We start from the raw sequence: 26,480 nt of genomic DNA on the forward strand, positions 1-26,480 counted from the left end.
GGCAACAATAGTTAATAGCAAGCACTGAGATCATTCTTTTAGAAAAGTATCACTACACACACACACACACACACACACACACACACACACACACACACAAGAAACATGAATAGAATGAAACTATGTGTATCTGAGAAGTAGGGTAAAGTTATATGAAAAACATAATACCAGTAACAGTTCTCTTTAGAGCACACACTAGATGTAGAAACATTTGTGATTTATTTGGACAGTGAAATGGTTCACTTAACTTAAGGCTGGAATTCCTTTACATAGATGTTTTTATTACTTTACAAATGGAATTTATCCTTATTTTCTTCCAAAACAAACAGGGAAGGAGATGACTGAAATCTGTTATGAGCTGGCTTCAAATCTGGTCTTGCAGCCAATGGAGAATGATAATGGTTGTCTGCTTCCTGTTTTTTAACCTGAAATTTAAAGTAAAGTACACTATATAACTTCGAAACTATGTATATTTGACGTATTGAGTTTTATTGTACACTTTTTTTTAATTTTAAAATGAATAAACTGAATGAGAACAATTTACATGACTTGAAATCCTACTTAGAATACTTGCTGAAGCAGATGACACAGTCGTACAACTTTGAAACCACTTGAATCTCCAGCTTCAGAATTTATGCACACCTTCTTTATAGAAGGAAAAATGACTGCTAAATTGAAAACAACTGTAGCCTAAACTTCATACAAGCTACATCCAAAAGAAATCACAGTTCTCTTCCCTGACCTGTCATTTTCAGACAAGCCATTATTAGAATTCTGGAATCAGTAAGTCTTATATTTTCCAGGATTCTCTGGTACCAGGATTTGGACTGACTATTTTAGCCTTTCACCATCAGCTTTCTTCCTGTTTCCTATCTGTCCCATCCACCTTACAAAGGAAATATCTAAAAGTTGTAAAATAACAATGAAAATAATCAATTTTTGAGAATATAATGAAATTGGATGGATAAAAATATCTCCTCATGAAGAAGTGACAGTAGAACACCACATGTAAAGAAAGGTTTTATGCATGCAGGCTTTCAGAGCCAGTTGCTCCTCCTGCCAGCAGAAGGGTTGAAGGGGAAGGAAGAGAGGTGAAGGAAAAGGACTGGAGAGGTTAGAATTTGGAAAAGTCACCCAGAACCCCAGGGCAGGGGAGACTTACCAGACGGGAAGAGAAGGAAAGAGCAACCCTCTTCTCCCCCTTCAACCTTTCTGACGGATGAAGGAGCCACTTGCTCCAAAAGGTTGCATATGTAAAACCTGTTTTTAAATGTGTGTGCTCCTGCTGATGCTTGGGGAGTAGATTTTTTTATTTATCCAATTATATTAAAAGTTGTAAAAGCTAGATACTCAACAGTGTGTTTCTAATTTGTGTGTCTACCAATACTATTCCATCTGCAGTCCAAACCATTCATGGCATGTCAAACCTACTCATGCCTACACCAATGTTAATAAGTTAATTATATGAAAACTGATGATGTAATCAATCTGGTCAAATTATAGGACAAAAGGGTATTAAAAATGTAAGTTTTATCTGTAATTTATACCATTGTTGGATTGCAACTGCAATAGTGCACATGCATTCTAAATAGTAGGGCAGAGACATCTTTATTAAGAGATCACTGTGATGCATATGTTTAATAATAACAGGTTGTGATAATATTCACCAAACACAATACACCATCAAAAGTGAGCTCGGACCCTTATCAGCCACTGATGTTCACTTTCCAATTTGTAAAATGCATTGTGAACTGTTCATATATGCATAAATGGTGAGGGGAATGAATTGGCAAGTGGCCTTCATTGCTGATGAGGAAGAGAAGAGGCAAAGAACTTATGGTCAAGAATGACAATTCTGTCTCATGTTTCTGTGAATTTCCTGGTCACACTGTATGAAATGTTATGAGACACATTGAACTAATGCAAAGTTTGCCTACTGAAATCCATGTTCTTCAACAGAAGACAACACGAAGTGGCAAACGGATGGGGCATTATTGTAGAGAGAGTCCAAAAATGAGTTGGCTTGTGCTGTAGGTAACAATTCATAGCTGCATTCTGTTGGAAATTATGTAGACTGCAAACTAAATCTACACATTGAGCCAATAGTTGATTTCTGGGCTCTGGGCTACCTATAGTACATAATAGCACATTGCTATATTGCTGTAATGTGTCGTACTCCAGCTACTCATATCTCTGCTGGTTCATTGTTAGAGCATTCCCAGCTAAACTTTGATGATAGTAGTATTAGGAAAGCAGGAATGTGTAAATGAAATCAAATTATCACTCACCAAAAGATATCAACTGAAATTGTGGCCAAATTAGTTTTTTCACTTATTTGAGATGGGCATCTGAAACTTTGGCACATGTACTACAGTTATCTATCAGTTGCCCTCTAGGCAAACCGCCATTTAAATTTACAGGTGCACTCAAGTCATAAAATAAAAATGGGTCCTTTCTCAATGTAGTGTTTGGTGATTCATACCTTAAATCAGATTACTTAAAGCTTCAACATGTATGAATGCCATGGTCATGTTTTCTAACCTCAGTAGCATGTTTCCTTGTTTATTTGTGTATTTCAAATATGACCACAAACATTCTTTTAACCAGGCACATGTGTCAATGGAAGACATGGAACTATCGATAAGTGTTGTTGTCTAGTGAGAGCCCTGCCAATGACTGTACCGCAGATTTGTTTATATAGCTTCCCTGCAAATGAGAAGATAGCTTCCCTTCAAATGAGAAGTAGTTTGAAGGGAAGGTATATAAACATATCTGCAGCATAGCTATGGGAACCCGTATGGCACCCCCCTATGCCAACCTTTTTATGGGCCACCTAGAGGAGACCTTCCTAGCCTCCCAAAACACCAAACCCCAAGTCTGGTTCAGGTTCATTGTGCTATCTTCGTGATTTGGACTCAGGGCAAAGACTCCCTATCATTGTTCCTTCACAACCTCAACACCTTCTCTACCATCCGCTTTCCTAGTCTTCCTCAACCCAGCATGCCACCTTCCTCGATGTTGACCTCCTCTCTTCTGGCTTCATCCACACATCTGCCCACATTAAACCCACCACCCACCAACAGCACCCACATTTGGAAAGCTGTCATCCCTTTCACACCAAAAAATCCCTCCCATATAGCCTGGCCACCCAGGGATGGCATATCTGCAGTTACAAAAACTCCCTTGCTCAATATAATGAGGGTATCACCAAGGCCTTCACAGGCATGCACAATCACCTAGACCTAGTCTGAAAAAAGATCTCTTGTGCCATTTCCCTTCACAACTCCAATCCTCCCACCACTCCCAAAAACCACCCACAAAGGAGTGTCCTCTTGGTCAGCCAGTACCACCCTGGACTGGAACAACTAAACCACTCCTTTGCCAGGGCTTTGATTTCCTATCATCGTGCCCTGAAATGAGGGACATCCTACCCGATATACATCCCACCCCTCCTAAAGTAGTGTTCCGTTGCCCACCCAACCTCCAAAACATCCTAGTCGATCCCTTGCCACTCCCAATCCCAACCTCTTGCCACAAGGTCCCTGTGGAAGACCCAGATGCGAAACATGCCCAATCCACCTACCCAGCACTTCCTACTCCAGTCCTATCACAGGTTTATCCTAACCCACCAAGGGCTGGGCCACTTGGAATGCAGTCATGTCATTTATCAGCTTTGCTGCAATCACTGCAAAGCTTTTTATATTGGCATGACTATCAATCAGCTCTCCACCATGATGAACGGTCATGCCAAACTGTGGCCAAGAGCAAAGTAGACCACCCTGTTGTTTGGCACAACATGCAACTGAACACAACACACTTGATTTCAATGGCTGCTTCATACCCAAGCCATCTGGATCCTTCCCTCCACCACTAGCTTTTCTGAACTGCGCAGTTGGGAGTTATTCTTACAACATATTCTCCATGTCCGTAATTATCCTAGCCTCAATCTACGGTAACATACTGTCCCCACACCCTCCACCTGACAGTACCCGCCACCTCTGTCCTATCATCTCCCCATTCTCATCTCCCACCCTGTTTATTTACGGCCCTTTGCCAATGTATCTGCCCCTCTTTCACTGATCCTCTCCTTTTTTGTTCCAATTTTCCTCACCTCCCTGCCCCACAACCTCTTGATGCTGCACCTGTTAGCAATCTAGTCCCTGCAAACTGCACTAAACAGTGCTCATCTCTCTCCCCACCCATACACTACTATCCCTTCCCCTTCCCCACCCCTGCCAGATTGCTGCTTGCATCTCACGTGATGTTGCATTCCAGCCCGAGATGCTGGAGTCAGCTGTCATGTGTGCGTGAGATGTGCTTGCTTTTGTGTGTGGGCTTTACTGATGAGGGCTGTGGGCGAAAGCTTCATATAAGTGTCTTTTAATTGTGCCTGTCTGCGTTTAAATTTTTTCACACTGTAATCCACTTCCAATGCCAAATTTTGCTTTATTCTTGTGTTTTTTTAATGTTTAAATGGGATGTAAAAGAAATATAAACACATAGATCACTTGTTTGCTTACTGGGGTATGTGTCTGAGTACCAGAATTCCTTTTCATTTCTCTTTCTGTGGTAATTACTAGTAAACTGAAGTTTTGTATGCGGATTCAGATTTAATACTAGGAATGCCAAAATACGTATATTCAAAGTGGAAAGTCCAACACACCTAATAATGTTTTGACATTCGAACTACATATTTGTACAAATGAGTTGTTGTTGTTGTTGTTGTTTGTTGTCTTCAGTCCTGAGACTGGTTTGATGCAGCTCTCCATGCTACTCTATCCTGTGCAAGCTGCTTCATCTCCCAGTATGTACTGCAGCCTCCATCCTTCTGAATCTGCTTAGTGTATTCATCTCTTGGTCTCCCTCTACGATTTTTACCCTCCACGCTGCCCTCCAATACTAAATTGGTGATCCCTTGATGCCTCAAAACATGTCTTACCAACTGATCCCTTCTTCTAGTCGAGTTGTGCCACAAACTCCTCTTCTCCCCAATTCTATTCAATACCTCCTCATTAGTTATGTGATCTACCCATCTAATCTTCAGCATTCTTCTGTAGCACCACATTTCAAAAGCTTCTATTCTCTTCTTGTCCAAACTATTTATCGTCCATGTTTCGGTTCCATACATGGCTACACTCCATACAAATACTTTCAGAAACGACTTCCTGACATTAAATCTATACTCGATGTTAACAAATTTCTCTTCTTCAGAAATGCTTTCCTTGCCATTGCCAGTCTACATTTTATATTCTCTCTACTTCAACCATCATCAGTTATTTTGCTTCCCGAATAGCAAAACTCCTTTACTACTTTAAGTGTCTCATTTCCTAATCTAATTCCCTCAGCATCACCCGAGTTAACTCGATTACATTCCATTATCCTCATTTTGTTTTTGTTGATATTCATCTTATATCCTCCTCTCAAGACACTGTCCATTCCGTTCAACTGCTCTTCCAAGCCCTAGCTGTCTCTGACAGAATTACAATGTCATCGGCGAACTTTAAAGTTTTTATTTCTTCTCCATGGATTTTAATACCTACTCCGAATTTTTCTTTTGTTTCCTTTACTGCTTGCTCAATATACAGATTGAATAACATCGGCAAGAGGCTACAACTCTGTCTCACTCCCTTCCCAACCAGTGCTTCTCTTTCATGTCCCTCAACTCTTATAATTGCCATCTGGTTTCTGTACAAATTGTAAATAGCCTTACGCTCCCTGTATTTTACCCCTGCTACCTTCAGAAATTGAAAGAGAGTACTCCAGTCAACATTGTCAAAAGCTTTCTCTAAGTCTACAAAAGCTAGAAATGTAGGTTTGCCTTTTCTTAATCTAGCTTCTAACATAAGCCGTAGGGTCAGTATTGCCTCACGTGTTCCAACATTTCTATGGAATCCAAACTGATCTTCCCCGAGATTGGCTTCTACCAATTTTTCCATTCGGCTGTAAAGAATTCACGTTAATATTTTGCAGCTGTTACTTATTAAACTGATAGTTCGGTAATTTTCACATCTGTCACCAGCTGCTTTCTTTGGGATTGGAATTATTATATACTTCTTGAAGTCTGAGGGTATTTCGCCTGTGTCATACATTTTGCTTACCAGATGGTAGGAATTTGTCAGGACTGGCTCTCCCAAGGCTGTCAGTAGTTCTAATGGAATGTTGTCTACTCCCGGGGTCTTGTTTCAACTTAGGTCTTTCAGTGCTCTGTCAAACTCTTCACGCAGTATCATATCTCCCATTTCATCTTCATCTACATCCTCTTCCTTTTCCATAATATTGCCCTTAAGTACATCGCCCTTGTATAGACCCTCTATATACTCCTTCCACCTTTCTGCTTTCCCTTCTTTGCTTAGAACTGGGTTTCCATCTGAGCTCTTGATATTCATACAAGTTGTTCTCTTTTCTCCAAAGGTCTCTTTAATTTTCGTGTAGGCAGTTTTTAGCTTACCTCTAGTGAGATAAGCCTCTACATCCTTACATTTGTCCTCTAGCCATCCCTGCTTAGCCATTTTGCACTTCCTGTCGATCTCATTTTTGAGATGTTTGTATTCCTTTTTGCCTGCTCCATTTACTGCATTTTTATATTTTCTCCTTTCAGCAATTAAATTCAATATTTCTTCTGTTACCCAAGGATTTCTACTAGCCCTTGTCTTTTTACCTACTTTATCCTCTGCTGCCTTCGCTATTTCATCCCTCAAAGCTACCCATTCTTCATCTATTGTATTTCTTTCCTCCATTCTTGTCAATTGTTCCCATATGCTCTCCCTGAAGCTCTGTACAACCTCTAGTTTAGTCAGTTTATCCAGGTCCCATCTCCTTAAACTGCCACCTTTTTTGCAGTTTCTTCAGTTTTAATCTACAGTTCATAACCAATAGATTGTGGTCAGAGTCCACATCCACCCCTGGAAATGTCTTACAATTTAAAACCTGGTTCCTAAATCTCTGTCTTACCATTATATAATCTATCTGAAACCTGTCAGTATCTCCAGGTTTCTTCCATGTATACAGCCTTCTTTTATGGTTCTTGAACCAAGTGTTAGCTATGATTAAGTTATGCTCTGTGCAAAATTCTACTAGGCGGCCTCCTCTTTCATTTCTTACCCCCAATCCATATTCACCTACCACGTTTCCTTCTCTCCCTTTTCCTACTATCGAATTCCAGTCACCCAAGACTATTAAATTTTCATCTCCCTTCACTGTCTGAATAATTTCTTTTATCTCATCACACATTTCTTCAATTTCTTTGTCATCTGCAGAGCTAGTTGGCATATAAACTTGTACTACTGTAGTAGGCATGGGCTTCATGTCTATCTTGGCCACAATAAGGTGTTCATTATGCTGTTTGTAGTAACTTACCCACACTCCTATTTTTTTTTATTCATTATTAAACCTACTCCTGCATTACCCCTATTTGATTTTGTATTTATAACCCTGTATTCACCTGACCAGAAGTTTGCTCCTCCTGCCACCAAACTTCGCTAATTCCCACTACATCTAACTTTAACCTATCCATTTCCCTTTTTAAATTTTATAACCTACCTGCCCGATTAAGGGATCTGACATTCCATGCTCCGATCCGTAGAACACCAGTTTTCTTTCTCCTGATAACGACGTCCTCATTAGTAGTCCCCACCCAGAGATCCGAATGGGGGACTATTTTACCTCTGTAATATTTTACCCAAGAGGACGCCATCATCATTTAACCATACAGTAAAGCTGCATGCCCTCGGGAAAAATTACGGTCGTAGTTTCCCCTTGCTTTCAGCCATTCGCAGTACCAGCACAGCAAGGCCGTTTTGGTTAGTGTTACAAGGCCAGATCAGTCAATCATCCAGACTGTTGCCCCTGCAACTACTGAAAAGGCTGCTGCCCCTCTTCAGGAACCACACGTTTGCCTGGCCTCCCAACAGATACCCCTCCATTGTGGTTGCACCTACGGTACGGCTATCTGTATCGCTGAGGCACGCAAGCCTCTCCCCACCAACGGCAAGGTCTATAGTTCATATGAGTTGTAACTTCCAAAAAACACATGTTTTAGATAGTCCAAAGGTAACGGCAGCTATGTACAAGATCAGCACTAAGTTGTAATATGTAATATGTAACATGGACAGCAAGGGTCTGAACTATTTTTTGTGGCACAACCAAAGTTACTTCTACATCTGTTGATGACTCTCTATCAAAGACAACATTCTGTGTCCTCCATATGAAGAAATCCTGAATCCTGTTACAAGTCTCACCTGATATCCCATAGAAAAGCACTTTTGATAAAAGCATATACTAAGTTGAATAAGTTTTGGAAGTCAAGAAGCACTACATGTTTTCAGACTCCATGCTAGAGGAGGTCATCCTGTTTGAGATACCTCATTACATTTGAGTTCAGAACATGTTTAAAGATTCTGCAACAAATTGATGTCAAGGATATTGGAGAGTAGTATAGTGGACCACTTTTGCTACCCTTCTTGTAAATGGATGTGACCTGTGCTTTCTTCCAACCGCTGGGCACAGTTTTTTGTTTGGGGAATCTTTGGTATATTCTGATTAAAAGACATGCTAACTCAGCCACAGATTCAGTATAGAATCTGACTGGGATTCCTTCAGGTCCTGAAGCGTTCTTCAATTTTAACAACTTCAGCTGTTTTCTTGTCAGCAATGACACTAATATCTATTTCATTCATCTTTGCAGTGCTACAAGAATTAAATTGTGTCATTACCTCTGGATTTTCCTTTGTGAAATAATATTTTAAAATGGACTTAAACACATCTGTTTTTGCTTGCTAGCCCTCAATTTCAGTTCCTGTCTCATCCATGAGTGTCTAGGCACTAAATTTGCTGCCACTAACAGCCTCAGGTTTTGTGAAAGATCTTTTGATAATGTACTGCTATGGTGGTCATTGAAGGCTTCATGCATTGGCTTCTTGACAGCCAAACACATTTCATTCAACACTTCTCTATCTCTAGCCCGATGCTTTGTTTTACACTTAATATTCAGTGGTCTCTGTTTCTTTAAGAGTGCTTTTACAGTGACTCTATACCATGGAGGATTCCTCCTTTCACACACTGTTCTGCTAAGTACATATCTATCCAATGCAAGGTCAACTATTCTTGTAAACTTGATCAATAGTTGTCCTACATGCTCATGTAGTGAGCTAAAAGTTTTAAGTTCCTTTTTAGGATATGACATTACTGTCTCTTTATCTAATTTACTGAAAGTATAAATCCTTTTACTTGTTTTGGTTCCCCCTTGTACATTCATAATTGTTGTTACACCCACCCCATGGTTACTCATACCAGTTTCAATGTGGAGAACCTTAAAGAAACCTATTTGTCACTGTTAGATCCAAGATATTTTAATCAGGTATGGGCTTCTGGACTAGCTGTTATTGGCTGTTTTCAGAGGAGACATTTATTATTGCTTTGCTGGATGTCTTCTGACACCACCTTTAACAAAATTATAATTGTCCCTATTGATTGTTGGATGCCCAAGAATCTCCTCCGATGGTAACAATATGTTTGGGAAATTTATGTACTAACAAAATGAGGTTTTCTCTATGGTTTTTGGTTACATCATGAGATCAGTGTGGTGGTCAATAGAAGGATTCAATTATAATTTCATGCCCACCCTGGATACTGAGTCTTGCCCAAACAATCTTACGTGCAGTTTCATTTTCTACCTTGATGGATCTTAGTTTCTTCTATACTGCGACAAATACACCACCTCAATATTCCATTAGCCTACATTTTCTCCCAAAATCTCATTCCTGTCGATTCTGAGCTTTAACTAACTTACTGTATCTAGAATTATGTGAGCTACACAGATTTTTATGAGTGGTTCAAACTCTGGCACCTCGCTGTGAATGGTTCATCCACTGGGATTGTAACACATGTGAGGGGCACATTTCTTTGGATCTTACATTGATGCTACAGGGTTTCCTACAGATGTCATTATCTGGATGGGATGGAAAGTCACAAAAAAACACCCTTGTGTGCACCCCACACACAGTCAGGTAGTCATGCACTTGTGTAGCAGCCTCTGATGTGTAATGGATGCCAGACCAATCCAGGGGAAACCTGCAGTTCTCATCCCTATGGCGCAAGTCACAGCCTATCTGTTCAAAGTCTCTGGTTCAAGCCTTCCACTTCACTGAGAATTACGAGGCCACAACCTACTCTAGGACAATGCTGCAAATTGTGAGCTTCATTGAAATTGTGTGAACTATGTTGGTATTCTCAACCTTCTCTGCCAATCACTGGAATCATGCAAGTATAAACCTGGAGCCCAGACAACGGGCATTTTTTGTTTCAATGTGCACCACAATCTGCAGCTGGCTGCACCCCATTCTCTCACATACTGCTGGAATAGCCTCTTCAGCACACTGAATAAGGCTCCCAGGCATTTCCAGCTGCTTACGAATAGCAACTACCTCATCCTTTGCCCCAGAACAGCCTACATAGTATGGGTGCACCAGGGTGGGTGCAGTATTGCACTGAATAGTAAACAAATAACTTTAAATTAAGCTTGCTGATTCTCTTTTAGTTTATGGGTCCGTGGTGGCTTGTGGAGTATCTATGTAGATGCAGATGCAGATGTAAATGTCGATAGGCTGTAAGTGTTACCATTAGCCTTTTAGAACTGAACCAATTAACAGCCAAACCAAGATACCTAATATGACAACAGAAAAACTTGGTATAAAATTTGCTGTTTCTCTGAAACCTTTTCAAGGTAATGGTCACTAAGAAATGTGAGAACAACTTTAATTAACAATATATGTGAACACTACATCCTCTTGCTACAACAGAAAACTAATGTGACATGATATCTTGGTTACTTATATTAACTGCAAATTACAAATGTTGATTTACTTCGACATAAGTTAGGTCTGTACAACTCGTGACTTACAAATTCTCAAAAATACACCTTTGCAACTGTCCCCATAAGTAACTCAGGCAGAATCAGAATTTTCTAATCCCATTATGTACATGCGTGAGAAGGAAGCAGGAAGCATCTGTTACTCATTGTTTCATATACATGGTAAAAATGTTTCTCTTCAAAAATTTTGGGTTCTTGTGCATGAAACCAATTAGCAAGAAAAGGAATATATTTTGCTCTCTTAATGATGTGTCTGCAAGTTTTGCAATACTCATATTTTTCCTTTCTGTAAGACCAATATTGCTGATATGTTTTAGTTGTGGTTCCAAAAAGACAATTTTGTATCTTAAAACAGATTCAGTGGTGCCATAACTTTCATGAACTTTGATTTCTTGAATTGGATAGTTCATATATTGAGAATGTCCACCTCCACAGGCATAAGACTGAAATATGCTATTGTTATACCTTTGCATAAAAAGGGAGATAGATCTGATGTCAACAATTACCGTCCAATCTCCCTTCTAACAGCTTTATCCAAAATTTTTGAGAAAGTAATGTATTCAAGAGTAGCTTCACATATCTGTAAAAATGAAGTACTAACAAAATGTCAGTTTGGTTTCCAGAAAGGTTTTTCAACAGAAAATGCCATATATGCTTTCACCAATCAAATTTTGAATGATCTGAATAACCGAACACCACCCATTGGGATTTTTTGTGATCTCTCAAAGGCTTTTGATTGTATAAATCATGAAATTCTGCTAGACAAGCTCAAATATTGTGGCATGAGTGGGACAGTGCACAAATGGTTCAATTTGTACCTAACTGGATGAGTGCAGAAAGTTGAAATAAGCAGTTCTCATAATATGCAAAGAACAGCACATTCCTCAAACTGGGGAACTATCAAGAATGGGGTTCCACAAGGGTCAGTCTTGGGTCCTTTGTTGTTCTTAATATATATTAATGACTTGCCATTCTATATTCATGAAGAGGCAAAGTTAGTTCTCTTTGCTGATGATACAAGTATAGTAATCACACCTGACAAACAAGAATTAACTGATGAAATTGTCAATACTGTCTTTCAGAAAATTACTAAGTGGTTCCTTGTAAACGGACTCTCACTGAATTTTGATAAGATACAGTACATACAGTTCCATACAGTGAATGGTATGACGCCATTAATAAATATAGACCTTAATCAGAAGCATATACGGTAGCTAAGGTAGAATATTCCAAATTTTTAGGTGTGTCCATTGATGAGAGATTAAATTGGATGATCTGCTGAAACGTTTGAGCTCAGCTACTTATGCAATAAGGGTCATTGCAAATTTTGGTGATAAACATCTTAGTAAATTGGCTTACTATGCCTATTTTCACTCATTGCTTTCATATGGCATCATATTTTGGGGTAATTCATCACTGAGGAATAAAGTATTTATTGCACAGAAGCGTGTAATCAGAATAATAGCTGGAGTCCACCCAAGATCATCCTGCAGACATTTATTTAAGGATCTAGGGATATTCACAGTAGCTTCTCAGTATATATACTCTCTTATGAAATTTGTTATTAACAACGAAACCAAATTCAAAAGTAATAGCAGTGTGCATAACTACAATACTAGGAGAAAGGATGATCTTCACTATTCAACATTTAATCTAACTTTGGCACAGAAAGGGGTGAATTATACTGCCACTAAAGTCTTTGGTCACTTACCAAATAGTATAAAAAGTCTGGCAGATAACCAACAAGTATTTAAGAAGAAATTAAAAGAATTTCTGAATGACAACTCCTTCTACTCCATAGAGGAATTTTTAGATATAAATTAAGAAAAAAAAATTATTAAAAAAATAAAAAACACAAAAAAAAATAAAAAAAGTTGTTATATTAACTTAAGTATGTTGTTAAATTAACTTAATTATGTCATGTATTGGAAAATTTGACTCGTTCCACATCATTACGAAATATCGTATTCATGATCCATGGAACTAGTATTAATCTAATCTAATCTAGAGACACCTTCATGTCGGGGACCAAGGTTCAATTCCCTGTACTGCCAGGGATTTTTCCTTGTTGGGAGGACTGACCCAGGGTGCACTCATCAGCCTCATGATGCCTGTTGAGAAGCTACCTGATTGAGATGTAGCAGCTCCAATGCCTAAACATCGACACTGGCTGCGAGTGCAGTGTGCTGACCCCATGCCCCTCCATACTGCATCCAATGATGACAGCATTTGCTGAGGATGATATGGTGGTCAGTTGGCAATCATGTGGTCTTTCATTCCATTGTTTTTACTTTCTAAACAGATTGTGTATGTGGCCCATGATACTTGCTTCTCCTGGAATATTCATAATTTATACAATCCATTTTTTGATGGTCTTGGTTTTTATGAACAACACATTTGTTTTTTATTGACTTGTCTTAAACTGGGCCTTCCCAAAGCCATTTAGATAACATTAGGTATCTAAGTCATTTAGAGAATTTATGAACTTGCATGTGTGTACTGTTTTCTGAAGTGTCTAAGTTGATACTTCTTAATACAGGGTGGGAAAAAAAGGAAATTAGTTACAAACTATGGCATGTGCACACTTTGTTCAACATGTAAATGTCACAACAGCTATTCAGATTTAGGTAATGACATGTTCGATTTGCCTGCCATCATTGGCGATGATGTGGCATAGACGAATAGCACATTTCTGCTTCCTCCTGAATGGCTGTTTTCAGCTCAGCAATGGTTTTGGAGTTATTGCTGTACATCTTGTCTTTAATTTAGCCCCACAAAAAAGAGTTGCACATGTTAAGATCTGGAGAATATGGTGGCCAATCAAGGCTCATGTCAGTGGCCTCTGGTTACACCAGAGCCAGAACGGGATCCTCAAAGTGTTCTTCCAGGACATCAAACACTCTCTTGCTTCGATGGAGTCAAGCTCTGTTTTGCATGAACCACATCTTGTCAAAATCAGGGTTACTTCAGATAAAGGGGATGAAATCATCTTCCAAAACCTTCATGTACCATTCAGCAGTAACCATGCTATCAGGAAATATTGCACTGATTATTCCGTGACTGGACACTGCATACTACACAGTTACTAGTTGAGTGAGAAGAGACATCCCGATCATGAAATGCAGATTCTCAGTCCCCCAAATGTGCCAATTTTGCTTACTGACAAACCCAACCAAATGAAAGTGGGCTTCACTACAAAATCAAACCATACATGAACGCACCAATTCCCACCATGCCCCACAGCTAACCGTGCAGTTTCATCGTTCTAATGCAAACAGTACAGCAGTTATGGTGATTTTATTTCATATAGTTCAATAACTGTGACCCTGTAACTGGGCAAAATATTTGAAATTCCCAAGTCTAAGAACAGTCTGTTTCAACATCATCACACATATGTCATCCATTGAAGCTCACAATCTGCAGCACTGATACCAGAGCAGATTGTGGCTCCCTGGTTCTGAGTCAAATGGAGGGGCTGAACCAGAGACTTTGAAGGTTCTCTGATAAGACAGGCTGCGACTTCCCAGATTTGTGCCATAGGGTTGGGAACTTTACATTCTCCCTAAACAGGTCATTCTGTACTACACATCAGAGGCTGCTACACAGGTACCTGATGTGTGTGTGTGTGTGTGTGTGTGTGTGTGTGTGTGTGTGTGTGTGTGGGGGGGGGGGGTGCATAACAGTTTTTTTTTTTTTTTTTTTTTTATTACGCAACTTTCCATCCCATCCAGATAATGGCAGCTGGAGGAAACCCAGAAATATCAAAATACGAGGGCTATCCACAAAGTACATTACGTTTTGGAATTAAAAATAAATAAAGTATTGGAATTTTTTTATTATATACAGATGAAAGCCACACTTAAATACTACTTTTCTACATAGTTGCCATTTAAATTAAGGCACTTATCGTAGCGATGGACGAGCTTGGAAATTCCTTCGTCGTAAAATTCGGCTGCCTGCGCCTTCAACCACGCGGTTACCTCTTCTTGAAGCTGTGCGTCATCATCAAAACGCTGCATAGCCAACCACTTCTTCATTGCTGGGAATAAGTGGAAGTCGCTCGGTGCCAGGTTGGGACTGTACGGCGGATGAGGAAACAACTCCCACTTAAAAGATTCGAGAACATCACGAGTGGCATTTGCCGTGTGGGCTCGGGCATTGTCGTGAATCAGCAAGATCTTTGAGCCCAACTTTGCCCTGCACTTGTTTTGTATTGCTCTTCTGAGGTTGTGCAGAGTTTGGCAATACCTTTGAGAGTTTATTGTAGTGCCTCTTTCCAGGAAATCCACAAAAATCACACCTTTTCTGTCCCAAAAGAAGAGGTAACCACATGGTTGAAGGTGCAGGCGGCCGAATTTTATGACGAAGGAATTTCCAAGCTCATCCATCGCTATGATAAGTGCCTTAATTTAAATGGCAACTATGTAGAAAAGTAGTATTTAAGTGTGGCTTTCATCTGTATATAATAAAAAAAAATTCCAATACTTTATTTATTTTTAATTCCAAAACATAATGTACTTTGTGGGTAGCCCTTGTATCAGTGTATGATCTAAAGAAACATGGCCCCTCACAGGTGTGAGTATTGAAGTATTTGCAACAAAGTGTCAGCATTTGAAGTGCTCCCAAAAGTCAGTGAAGCTCGCCTAATACTAGGCACAGAAATCTGGTTAATACCAGAAGTTGACAGTAGTGGGATTTTTGGGGAAAATTTAAATTTATACTGAAAGGCTGGACTAATGGGACATGGAAGTGGTGTATTTGCCGCAGTAGACAAGAAAATCAAATCCACCAAGATAGAAACTGAAACTGTATGTGAGATTGTTTGGGCAAGTTTCAGTATCAAGTGCCGGCGTAAAATTATTATTGAATCCTATCGACCACCAGTCTCACCTCCTGATGTAACCAAAAACTTTAGAGAAAACATGAGTTCGCTTTTACAAAAGTTTCCTAATCAAACTATAATCATCACAGGAGACTTAAGCTATTTAACAACCAACTGGGCTGATTACAGTTTTGTTAGTGGTGGGCTAAATGTGTTCCCTGAAAACTACATAGAACCAATAGTTTGGCAGCCCACTCATGATGGAAATATGTTAAATGTAATCACAACAACCAGGCCTGACACATTGAAACTGTTATCTGTGACCATGAGGCAGTTGTAGCAACAGTGATTATCAAAGTACAAAGGGCAATTACAATAAATAGAAGGATTTATATGTTCAGTAAACTAGAGAAAGAAGCAGTAAACTAGCCAAAGAAGCAGTGGTGTCATACTTCAACGAGGGACTTGAAAACTTTTAGCTCATGACAAGAACAAGTAGAGGAACTATGGCTCAGGTTTAAAAGAATAGTTGACCATGTGCTTGACTGATATGTACCCAGTAGACATTTCATTATGGGAGCGACCCTTCATGGTATGCAGTTACTGTAAAGAAACTTCTAAAGAAATAGAGGCTATTGCACAATACATATAAAACAAAACCTAGGACTATATAGAGAGAGAGATGCTAAAAGAAACATGTTTGGCTATTGAGAGAGCTATGTGTGAAGCCATCAATGACTACTGTAGTAGCATTCAGTTGAATTGTCTTTCACAATACTTAAAAGAAATTCTGGTTGCATGTAAAGGCTGTCAGTGTCATCAAAGTTAGTGTCCAAGAAATCATGAATGAGATAGGAACTGAAATTGTGGATAGCAAAACAAAAGGAGAAATGCTTAACTTTCTAGTTCCTATTGAAAGGAAAAACCAGGAGTATTGCTCCAATTACTTCTCGTACCGCTGCAAAGGCAAGTGAAGAGTGAAACAGATGTTAGTGTTAGTGACATTGAGAAAACAGCAAGCCATTAACACTGAGCAAAGCTCCAGGGCCTGATGGAATATCTACCCAATTCTACACTGAATTTGTGGATGAGTTAGCACCTCTTTTAATTATAGTATACCAAAGATACCTCAAACAAAAAACTGTACCATGTAGTTAGATGAAAGCACACATCTCACCCATTTACAAGAAGGTCGACAGAACTGATCCACAAAACTACCACCCAATATATTTGATATCCTTGGAACATATTTGTGCTCAAGCATAACGAGGTACCTCGAGCAGAATGACCTCGTGCATGGCAACCAGCACAGATTTCAAACACTGATCAAGTGAAACTCAACTCACACATTTCTTACATGACACGCCGAAAGCCATGGGTCAAGGCACTCCGGAAGATTCAGTATTTCCCAATTTCCGAAAATATTTGACACAGTACCACACCCGTGCTTATTATAAAAAATATGTGGAATCTAGTGAAATTTGTGACTGGAATGAGGATTTCCGGGTAGGGAGGATGCAGCAAGTTATCTTGGATGGAGAGTCATCAACAAATGCAAAGACAACTTCAGGTGTACCCCAGTGAAGTGTGTTGAGCCCCTTACTATTACTGTTATATATTAATGACCTTGCAGTCAATAGTAATAGCAACTTCTGACTTTTCGCAGATGAAGCAGTTACATATAACGAAGTACAATCTGAAAGAACTTAATAAATATTCAGCCCAAGGCTAGATAAGATTTATAAGTGGTGCATACTTTGGCAACTTTTTTAAATGTTCAAGAATGTAAAATGGTGCACATTATGAAACAAAAACATAATGTTCTATTGGTATAACATCAGTGAGTCACAGCTGGAATTGGTAAAATCACACACATACTTGGATATAACACTTTGTAGACACATGAAATGGTACCATCAGAACAATCACATAGGCTTAGTCATTGGTAAAGATGATAGCAGACTTCAGCTTACTGGTAGAATACTGGGGAAGTGTACTCAGTCTACAAAGGAGACTGCTTACAAATCACTCATGTGACCAATCTTAGCGTATTGCTCAAGCGTATGGGGCTTGAACCAAATAGGACCAACAGGGGATTTGAATACATACAGAGCAGGGCAGCAAATGGTCACATGTTTGTTTGACTTACAGAAGGGTTTCACAGTGATGTTGAAAGAACTGAACTGGCACATTCTTGAAGACGGACATACACTATCCAGACAACGCCTATATGCAAATTTTCAGGAAAGGTCTTTGAATGATGACTCTAGGAATTTACAACAGCCCCAGCAAATTGCTCCCATTGGGGTTGTGAGGACAAGATCAAACTAATTTCTGCACCTTGGGTTGTGAGGAAAAGATCAAACTAATTACTGCTCACACAGAGGCATTTAAACATTCTTCCTGCATTCCATATGTGAATGAAATGGGGGGAAAACCCCAAATAACTGGTAAATGGGCTGTACCCTCTGTCATGCACTTCACTGTGGTTTGCAGAGTATGGCTGTACATGTAGATGTGAACGTAGATGTAGATGACATCATTATATCTTCCACTACAGTCTGTTCCCAGTTCTATTTATCTGTTGTCCTGTCAGTCCCAGCAATTCCCTACATACATTTCTGGTGGCTCATGAAGCAATGTTTAGTTAATTTGTTGTCAAAACTGGTAATATACAATCATTGTAAAGTTTTCATCTCAAAAAATAAGAAGATTAGTTTTAAAATCGTATTTAGTTTCCCAACAAGATTACAGGCCATTTCTATTCCTATGTTTATTTCTTTTGCTGTCCATTCATCAGTGTTTTCAGATGTCTTAAATATACCAACTGCTCCAGGGGTTTTATGACTTCATAGTAAATCTGAATTAATTCCTTTTTTTAATGCCAACTGCACTTTATTTTAATCTTTTTGTAATTTATTTTCAAGCCTACTGTCAGAGTTGTACTATTAAGCCCTTTTTGCTGTTGAAGTTTATTAGCGTTTGGTGCAAAAAGTACAGTGATTTCTGTAAAACGAAAGTAGTGCAGATATGTTACATTAACATGTATTCCTTCTTCATTTTCTGAGTTCAATGGTCTAAAAGCTACAGAGAATAGTTTTTGTGGTGCAGAATCTCTTTTTTGGATTCTGGGTTGCACACTATCTTCAAGAGGTGTAATAATGTGGCATTGACACATATACTGACAACCAAAACACTATGAACATTACCAACCAGAAGATTGAATGCTACCTGGTATGTCACAGTAAGGAAAGTATATAAGCAGAGCAGAGATCAATAGGGAATCATTCTTGAGATGTTATGGGTTGTAAATGGGGAAGTCATCTGACACATGAGAACTGGCAATGGGCAGTTTGTTATGGCCCTAGGCCTGAGAATGAGCATCTTGGAAATAGCAAAGCTGGTTATTTGTATGCATACTACTGCCCTGAGCGTCTGAAAAGTGGCAGTTTTAATACCCCTACCAGCAGACAAGATTGATGGTGGATCGGGAGCACTACAGCTAGCCTCCATCAGGTGCTACTAGAGGTGCGGCTGCTGGGTCACATGAGCTAGGCCAATAACAGCATGGTGCTACATGAGTGGCTGCAGGCCAGTCTTACACAGCATGCTACATGAGTTCTGTAAAATCTCACAAAGCTGCAATTCAGGTGCCAAACCAGCTTTCAACAGTGACTTCCTGGATTGGCTTTGTTTATGGGTTACGTGTTCATATCTAGTGCAGATACTTTAATAGCAATGAGTTACTATCCTATCATGTTTATGGCAACATGTTTGCTTCTGGTTTCTGTATTATGGACCCCAAGTTTATGGAACTTTGCAGCAGCAGCTGTCACTGTAGCAGCAGCAGCTACAACACCAACAGTTTGCAGCTCAACGGCAATGGCACAAAGAGCTCTTTTACAGCTAGTGTCTGAGCAGCAATGATAACGGGAGTTGTTGGCCTTGGCTTTGCCCCCACCACCATTCAGTGCCTTTGACGAGTATTTGGGTAGCTGGGATGTCTACTTCTATCATTTTGAACTTCACCATTTTGTTTACAACATTTCTGGTAGGCAGCAAAGCAAGTACACTTTTGTCTTTTATTAGTTGTTTGTGCACGGTGGTGCAGAAATTTCAACCTCTCTCAGACCCTTGTGATTTGTCTTTCAATGATCTTCGTGCTGTGTTAACTGAATACTACAGACAGCGGACAAACTGTCACAGCTAGGCTCCAGTTTAATAAGATTCGTATGCAACATGGGCAGCTGTGCACAGCATGGGCTGTTGACTTCAGGGTTTTGCATGCCAAGTGCAGTTTAGACGTGATTGTGCATCTTGCACCTTACAGGGAGGTCACTGCCAAATTTTTGACTCATTCTGATCCTAGTCATGTGGCTGGCTGCGGTGGTCTAGCGGTTCTAGGCGCTCAGTCCGGAACCGCGAGACTGCTACGGTCGCAGGTTCGAATCCTGCCTCGGGCATGGATGTGTGTGATGTCCTTAGGTTAGTTAGGTTCAAGTAGTTCTAAGTTCTAGGGGACGGATGACCACAGATGTTAAGTCCCATAGTGCTCAGAGCCATTTGAACCATTTGAACCTAGTCATGGTGAGGTGCTTCACACTGCAAAATCTTTTGATGTTGCTTCAGCATTTCAGCTTGCTTTTCCCAATGAAATACATGTTACACAAGTTTTTAGTCTCATGAGAGACTTAAGTCTGTTCATCAGCAACCCCCCCCCCCCCACCCCCCCCCCCCTGTCCCGGGAGTGATCATTTCAGATATTTCAGATATGCCCTTCCGCTTTGGCATTGCTATGTTCATCACACCCGTCAATGAAGTGCCAGTCCTGCTCTGACTGTAGCAGTGTGCACAACAAACTGTTGGCCATGTCTTGCAGAAGACTGCCTGGCCGTCAAGAGACAACAAGTGGCTCATTGGCGCAGGATCACCCAGGCATGAGAACAACATGGCAGTTTACATCATCACTGTTGCGGAGCAGGCCGTTTCCCTACCTTCACAAAAAGCTCATGCTGGACTTGACACTATACGACTAGACCATGGAATTCCAGCAAGACACAGGTGCTGTCCCACCTTTAATCAACAAGAGCATATACAGCCAGATCACTTCCACTGCAACAGCCCTGGTGCTGGGTCCTGTCTTACCTCCACAGAGACAGTCCTCTCTTCTGAGAATTGTTGCTAGTGGCCATGTACATAACATTCATATGCAGTTGTGCACTATCATACTGATACTAACATCTTTGGCTTAGATGCTTTTACCAGTTTTGGGTTCAAAGCAGAGGACCAAGTTCATTTAATATCAGATTCAGTACTGTTTTCTGATATATATGCCCTGTGCACTTTCTATAAGGAGACCTTTCAGCCTACTATTGCATGTGCATGCACTTTTATGGCTCACATTTCCTAGGAGCCTTCTGTGGTACCTACATTTTGCCATTCTCAACTGTTACCGTTTGCAGTATATGGTGGTATTAAGACAGAACTTGCATAGCTTCAGGACCAGAGCATTATTTCCCCAGTTTCCACAAGTTAATGGGTGACACCTATTGTGGTCATTAAAAAACTGAATGGGTTGTTATTCATTTGTGGAGATTGTAAGTTCACTGTTAACTCTCAGCCCAACAATGATCTTTACTCCCTGCATCATCTGGAGAGTTACTGAAAAAACTGGCTTGAGCCCACTATTTTTCAAAGATAGATTTAGATGATGTGCACTTCCAACTGCCATTTGATGAGGCATCATTTCAGTTGCTAGCCTTGAATTGGCAGGAACAATTATTTGCCATTTTGGGTTTGGTGTGTGCCTGCCATTTTCCAAAAGTATTTCTAATAGTTGTTTCAGGATATTCCACACATTATAAATTATTTGGATGAAATTACTGTTATGAGATCGACCCACCTGGAGCACCACAAGAAACTGGAATCCCTATTTAAATGGCTCCAGGAAAATGTCTTGTGCTGTTGGCTGGAAAAGTGTAGTTTCTTTGCACCAGCATTAACAACTGGGGGCATATTCTTACAAAGGTATCATGCTCAGAATAGAACATGTTGATGTGATCATAAAAATGCCTGCCCTGAACAAACTAAATAAAATGTCGTGTGACCAGGGCCTCCTGTTGGGTAGACGGTTCGCCGGGTGCAAGTCTTTCGATTTGATGCCACTTCGGCGACTTGCGCGTCGATGGAGATGAAATGATGATGATTAGGACAACGCAACACCCAGTCCCTGAGAGGAGAAAATCTCCGACCCATCCAGGAATCGAACCCGGGCCCTTAGGATTGACTTTCTGTTGTGCTGACCACTGAGCTACCGGGGGCGGACCTGAACAAACTCAAACACTTGCAGTCATTCTGGAGAAAATACCTTATTATGTCAGGTTCATTACCCAAGTGTAATAAATCGCACACCCCCTCAAATCAGCTGTGCAAGAAAGGGGTCAAGTTTGTAGGATCAACCACCTGTCAACAGGCATTTCAGCATCTTAAGGACAGACTCCTGCTGGCACCTTATACGCCAGGCCTGCTGTTAACACTGGCAGTGGATGCCTCCCAGCATGGCATCGCAGCTGTCTTTCTCACAGGTTGGTGGATACCTCTAAGCACTCAACAGCCTTCACTTCTAAAACATTAAATGCAGCACTGCTTAACTGTTTCCAAATTGAGGAGGAGGTGTTAGTGATCATTTATGGCATATAGAAATTTCACTTATATTTATATGGTAGCATGTTCCATCTCGACTGACCACAATCCCTTAATTTCATTGTTTGGCCACCATTCTAAGCTCCTGGATAAGACAGCAATGTGTCCACAATGCTAAGCTATATTTTTAAGTGGGTACCATTATAAAACCTATTTCCACCCCACCACCCACCATGCCAATGTCAGTGCCCTATTCCACTTACCACTTGGCTCTGGCACAGAATTCAATCACTAGAAAACAGTCTGCTTCACCCTGGATCACCAGTTACAACAACCTGGACGATTTTCTGCTTACAGTACACAAAGTGGCCATGGCGTCAGCAAGCAATCCAGTCCCGGCAAGCAATCCAGTCTTCAAGAAGGTGTTGTTGGTGGGCCAAAAAGGGTAGCACAAAGCATGTTTGTAGGCTGGCAGACCCAATTTATGAAATTATTTTGTGGTGTGGTATCGACTTCATGCCACGAATGGCATCTTGACGTTGGGCCACGGAGGACTCTGAATGCTTGGTCATCATTCTGTCCACCACTATCACCCCAACATCCTCTGGCTCCTTCACGCATCACATGGGATGATGACCTACTTCGATGCGTTGGCCTGACAACAAATTTATTGGTTTGGTATTAAACTGACATTGAGCATGCAGGGCACCTGTCTTTGGGCATGCATGTTCAGCGTGCAACTCACAATGAACTTGGCTTTGTTCACAAACTATGCATTCATATCTGGCACAGATACTTTAGTAGTGGTCTGTGTCAGATCTGATGACACAATACATTGCTGGTGAAGCCTAAATGATTTGGAGCACAGAAGAAGTCCTCATCACAAAGGTGAATCAGGAGCCCACTAAAATAGATAATGTGTAATGTGTGACAACTGATACCATATTGGAAGACGGCAGACAGAAAAAGGCTGTACTGTTTGAACACAAAATTAAATGGTTCAAATGGCTCTGAGCACTATGGGACTTAACTGCTGATGGTCATCAGTCCCCTAGAACTTAGAACCACAAAAACCTAACTACCCTAAGGACACCACACACATCCATGCCCGAGGCAGGATTTGAACCTGCGACCGTAACGGTCACGTGGTTCCAGACTGCAGTGCCTAGAACCGCTCGGCCACCCCGGCTGGCACAAAATTAAAAACAAAGCCTTTTTTAAAGTAATAAGACATGTGCTTAAATGAATAAAGCAGAGCAAGACATTAAGTACACTGACAACTTCTGACCATACATTTTTATTTTTTATGCACTGATTTATTTATTAGATGCCTGTTTTTTTGCTTGCTTTCAAATTTAAGATTTCTGCTATTTATAAAAACAAGTAGTACATCTTTTCAAATTACATGCAAAGTTGAATGAATAAATAACATATTACCATCTTCTACTACCTAAAACAATATAATATGTAAGACAAATTGAAAAAAGTGCCTTACCATACCAGCATACATAAGGTTCATGGTAAAATGAACCACCTCAAATGTAGCTAAATACTCTAGTATCAGTCTTGTAGGAAATGGTGTGTCATGATGCTGCTCTATTCTGTGTAAAAATAAATACATACAAAGTCAGTAACAGTAAGTAACCTATTTTTTACTCTACATCTAATGTGTCTAGTGGTACTGCCAGTTTAGTTCATATAATTAAAGTGACTGAAAATATGTGGCAATTGTCAGTAATGACACCAAATACATTTGTATGTTGTACTCCCTGCCTTCCACCAAATATCTGTTCAGGAATGTGCACTGACTGTATCAATGTTTTGAAAAATCTATTTATTACTGCATGAGTTAAGTAAAACAGCCACACAGCCTGTGAACCAGTCGCTGAAGCTGTCCAGCCATATGAATGGTCAATGCAAAACAATGGTAGAAAGCAAAATTTGACTACCTAGTGACAGAGCATGCTGCTAACATGAACATAATGTCGCCTCTAAATCAGACTGCCTCCCCAAATTTTTATCATCCACTACTTAAGTTATGTTTTACTCTATACATCCCTACGGGTTCCCTGAAAACTATTAAGTTATGGACATGCAATTTCCATAAAGACAATTGTATATTTTCAACACAGTCAGTGTCTTACTGTAACACTTTTGAAATGTTATGTATGATGAGTATCATAATTTCTGATGAGATGACAGTACAGTTATCACAAGTCTTTTACTAAAGTCACAACAAAAAATGAAGAAAGGGAGATTAGGATTTAAGATATGTTTAACAATGAGGTCATCAGAGAGCAGCACAATCTTGGATAGGGGCCAGCCACGATCTTTTCAAAGGGATCACCCCAGCTTTTGTCTTAATCCATTTAGGGATACCACAGAAAATCTAGATCTAGCTGGATGATGATTTTATCTCCACTTCTCCCAAAGCAAGACCAGTGTTTTAATCCATGATGACACTGCCCTCACTCCTGATGTCACTGTGGGCTCTGGTGCATTAATTAATTAATTAATTAATTAATTAAGCACATGAACTTAAGGTTTACTCAACCTTAAGGTTAGCTCAAACTTGGACGTGACTCAAAAAGAATTGGAGAATATGGAGAAATGATAACAATGTTTTTTGCCAACAACTAGGCACTATGCATAGTTAATAAATATTATTGAATTAAATGTTAAAAACAAAGCAAATGCTAGACAAAATACTATTGTTGCATGCGGTATTAAGGTCATGGAGCTAATGTGAATGTTGCAGATACGAAGAACATGTAGGAAAATGAAATGTCTATAAAGCACACAATGGCAGAAAAATCAGATGAAATTACAATGAAAGCAAATTCACTTGTCAAGTGAGCAATAATTTTGTTCTCTAACAGGAGCAATTACTTTCAAATGCACTAATAATTACTTTTCCAATTAGAGATTGTCACTTAAAACCCTAAACTAACTTCATAATTATTTTGTTAAGGTCTGTCTATTTAAATTTAAGGATGAAAGATTGTGTTGGCTACTTTACTCTCATGTTTTTGCCAGGTCTATCAACATAAAGACCAAATAATACATGAACTTTGTGTCACAGACTGTGAAATTGCTCCATATTATGAAAAAGAGTTAAAATAAAATCACAGGAATTTTAGAAGAGAGTTTAATTAAAATTAACAACATTTTTCTAGAATGATTGCTTATGTAAAATACAATGGAGACACATTAATGAAAGAGGCAAGAAGTAACAATGGATACTGTTTTATGATTTAAGAACTATGGGGAGGTTCTGGGGCCTCTTATTTGATAAGGTACTAATTCTGATGACATACCTAAACTAATTACAAAAAACAAATGGGGAGGGGAGGGGGGGGGGAGGAGATAGAACTACTTGCTGCAATTTTATAAAAGTTTCATGCACTCTCACCTAGATAATAGTTGCATGGTAATGGCTCATGGTGACCAATATACTTAAAGAAGCTGGAATCAGTACATCACAAAAAACCACATTGATCCACAAGACAAGCTCTATACCAAGAGTGCGCACAGATGAAGCTGAGCTGCTTTATCTGACTGATGGAGGCTTGAAGTGGCCAAACAAGCATTTGGCTCCACTCGTTTTGACTTAAACATCCTTTCCTGCAACAACTAACCTTTGTGCAACCTTGGAATGATTTTACAAAAATTATCATAAATGACAAAACAGCTTAATACATGTGCAAAGCAGCATTTAACAGATCTAGGTGTGTATGGTGTCAACATATGAAGACAAAGTTCAAGTAAAGCACTACATTGGAACTTGATAACATGGAAAATAAATTCAGGTTTGACACAGTGCAGAAAATTGTTCACTGAAGGCCAGTTTTTAAGGACAATTTTTTAACATTTTAAATCAGTATCAAGATTTTATCAAAGAATATACTGATGGGTCAAAACAAGGGCACACTATTAGTTGTTCTATTGCTTTTGCAGACCGTGTCCTTGGAATCTGCATCCCCAGTGAGTTAATTGTATTTCATACTGAAATCTATGTGATTATAAAGAGTTGTGAATCAGATCAGATATGATCAAGGGTTGATATTCCTCATCTGGTCAGATTCCCTTGGTACTCTGCAGACCGTCCAGCATATGTAACCAACACAGAAACTGTTCAGAATATTCAGG

The 26,480-nt window shown here is 39.7% G+C and overlaps 1 protein-coding gene across 2 annotated transcripts in view; it reads right to left on the reverse strand.

The window, feature by feature from the left end:
* Positions 1 to 209: 209 nt before the first annotated feature.
* The window catches only part of LOC126252871 (tetratricopeptide repeat protein 17), a 319,229-nt gene continuing 292,958 nt past the window's right edge, over positions 210 to 26,480 (reverse strand). Inside the window, exons 13-14 of one of the 2 annotated variants that reach the window (XR_007545864.1) lie at positions 23,827 to 23,932; positions 288 to 425 (exon numbers count right to left, since the gene is read on the reverse strand). Coding sequence is in view for 1 of the 2 variants with exons in the window: in XM_049953825.1 (XP_049809782.1) it covers positions 288 to 425 (138 nt within the window). In the remaining variant the exon portion in view is untranslated. Of the gene's footprint in view, positions 426 to 23,826; positions 23,933 to 26,480 lie in introns of both variants that reach the window. The other variant, XM_049953825.1, reaches the window with a different exon arrangement.

This window comes from Schistocerca nitens, chromosome 4 (genome assembly GCF_023898315.1).
Source record: "Schistocerca nitens isolate TAMUIC-IGC-003100 chromosome 4, iqSchNite1.1, whole genome shotgun sequence".
Taxonomy (NCBI): Eukaryota; Metazoa; Arthropoda; class Insecta; order Orthoptera; family Acrididae; genus Schistocerca; species Schistocerca nitens.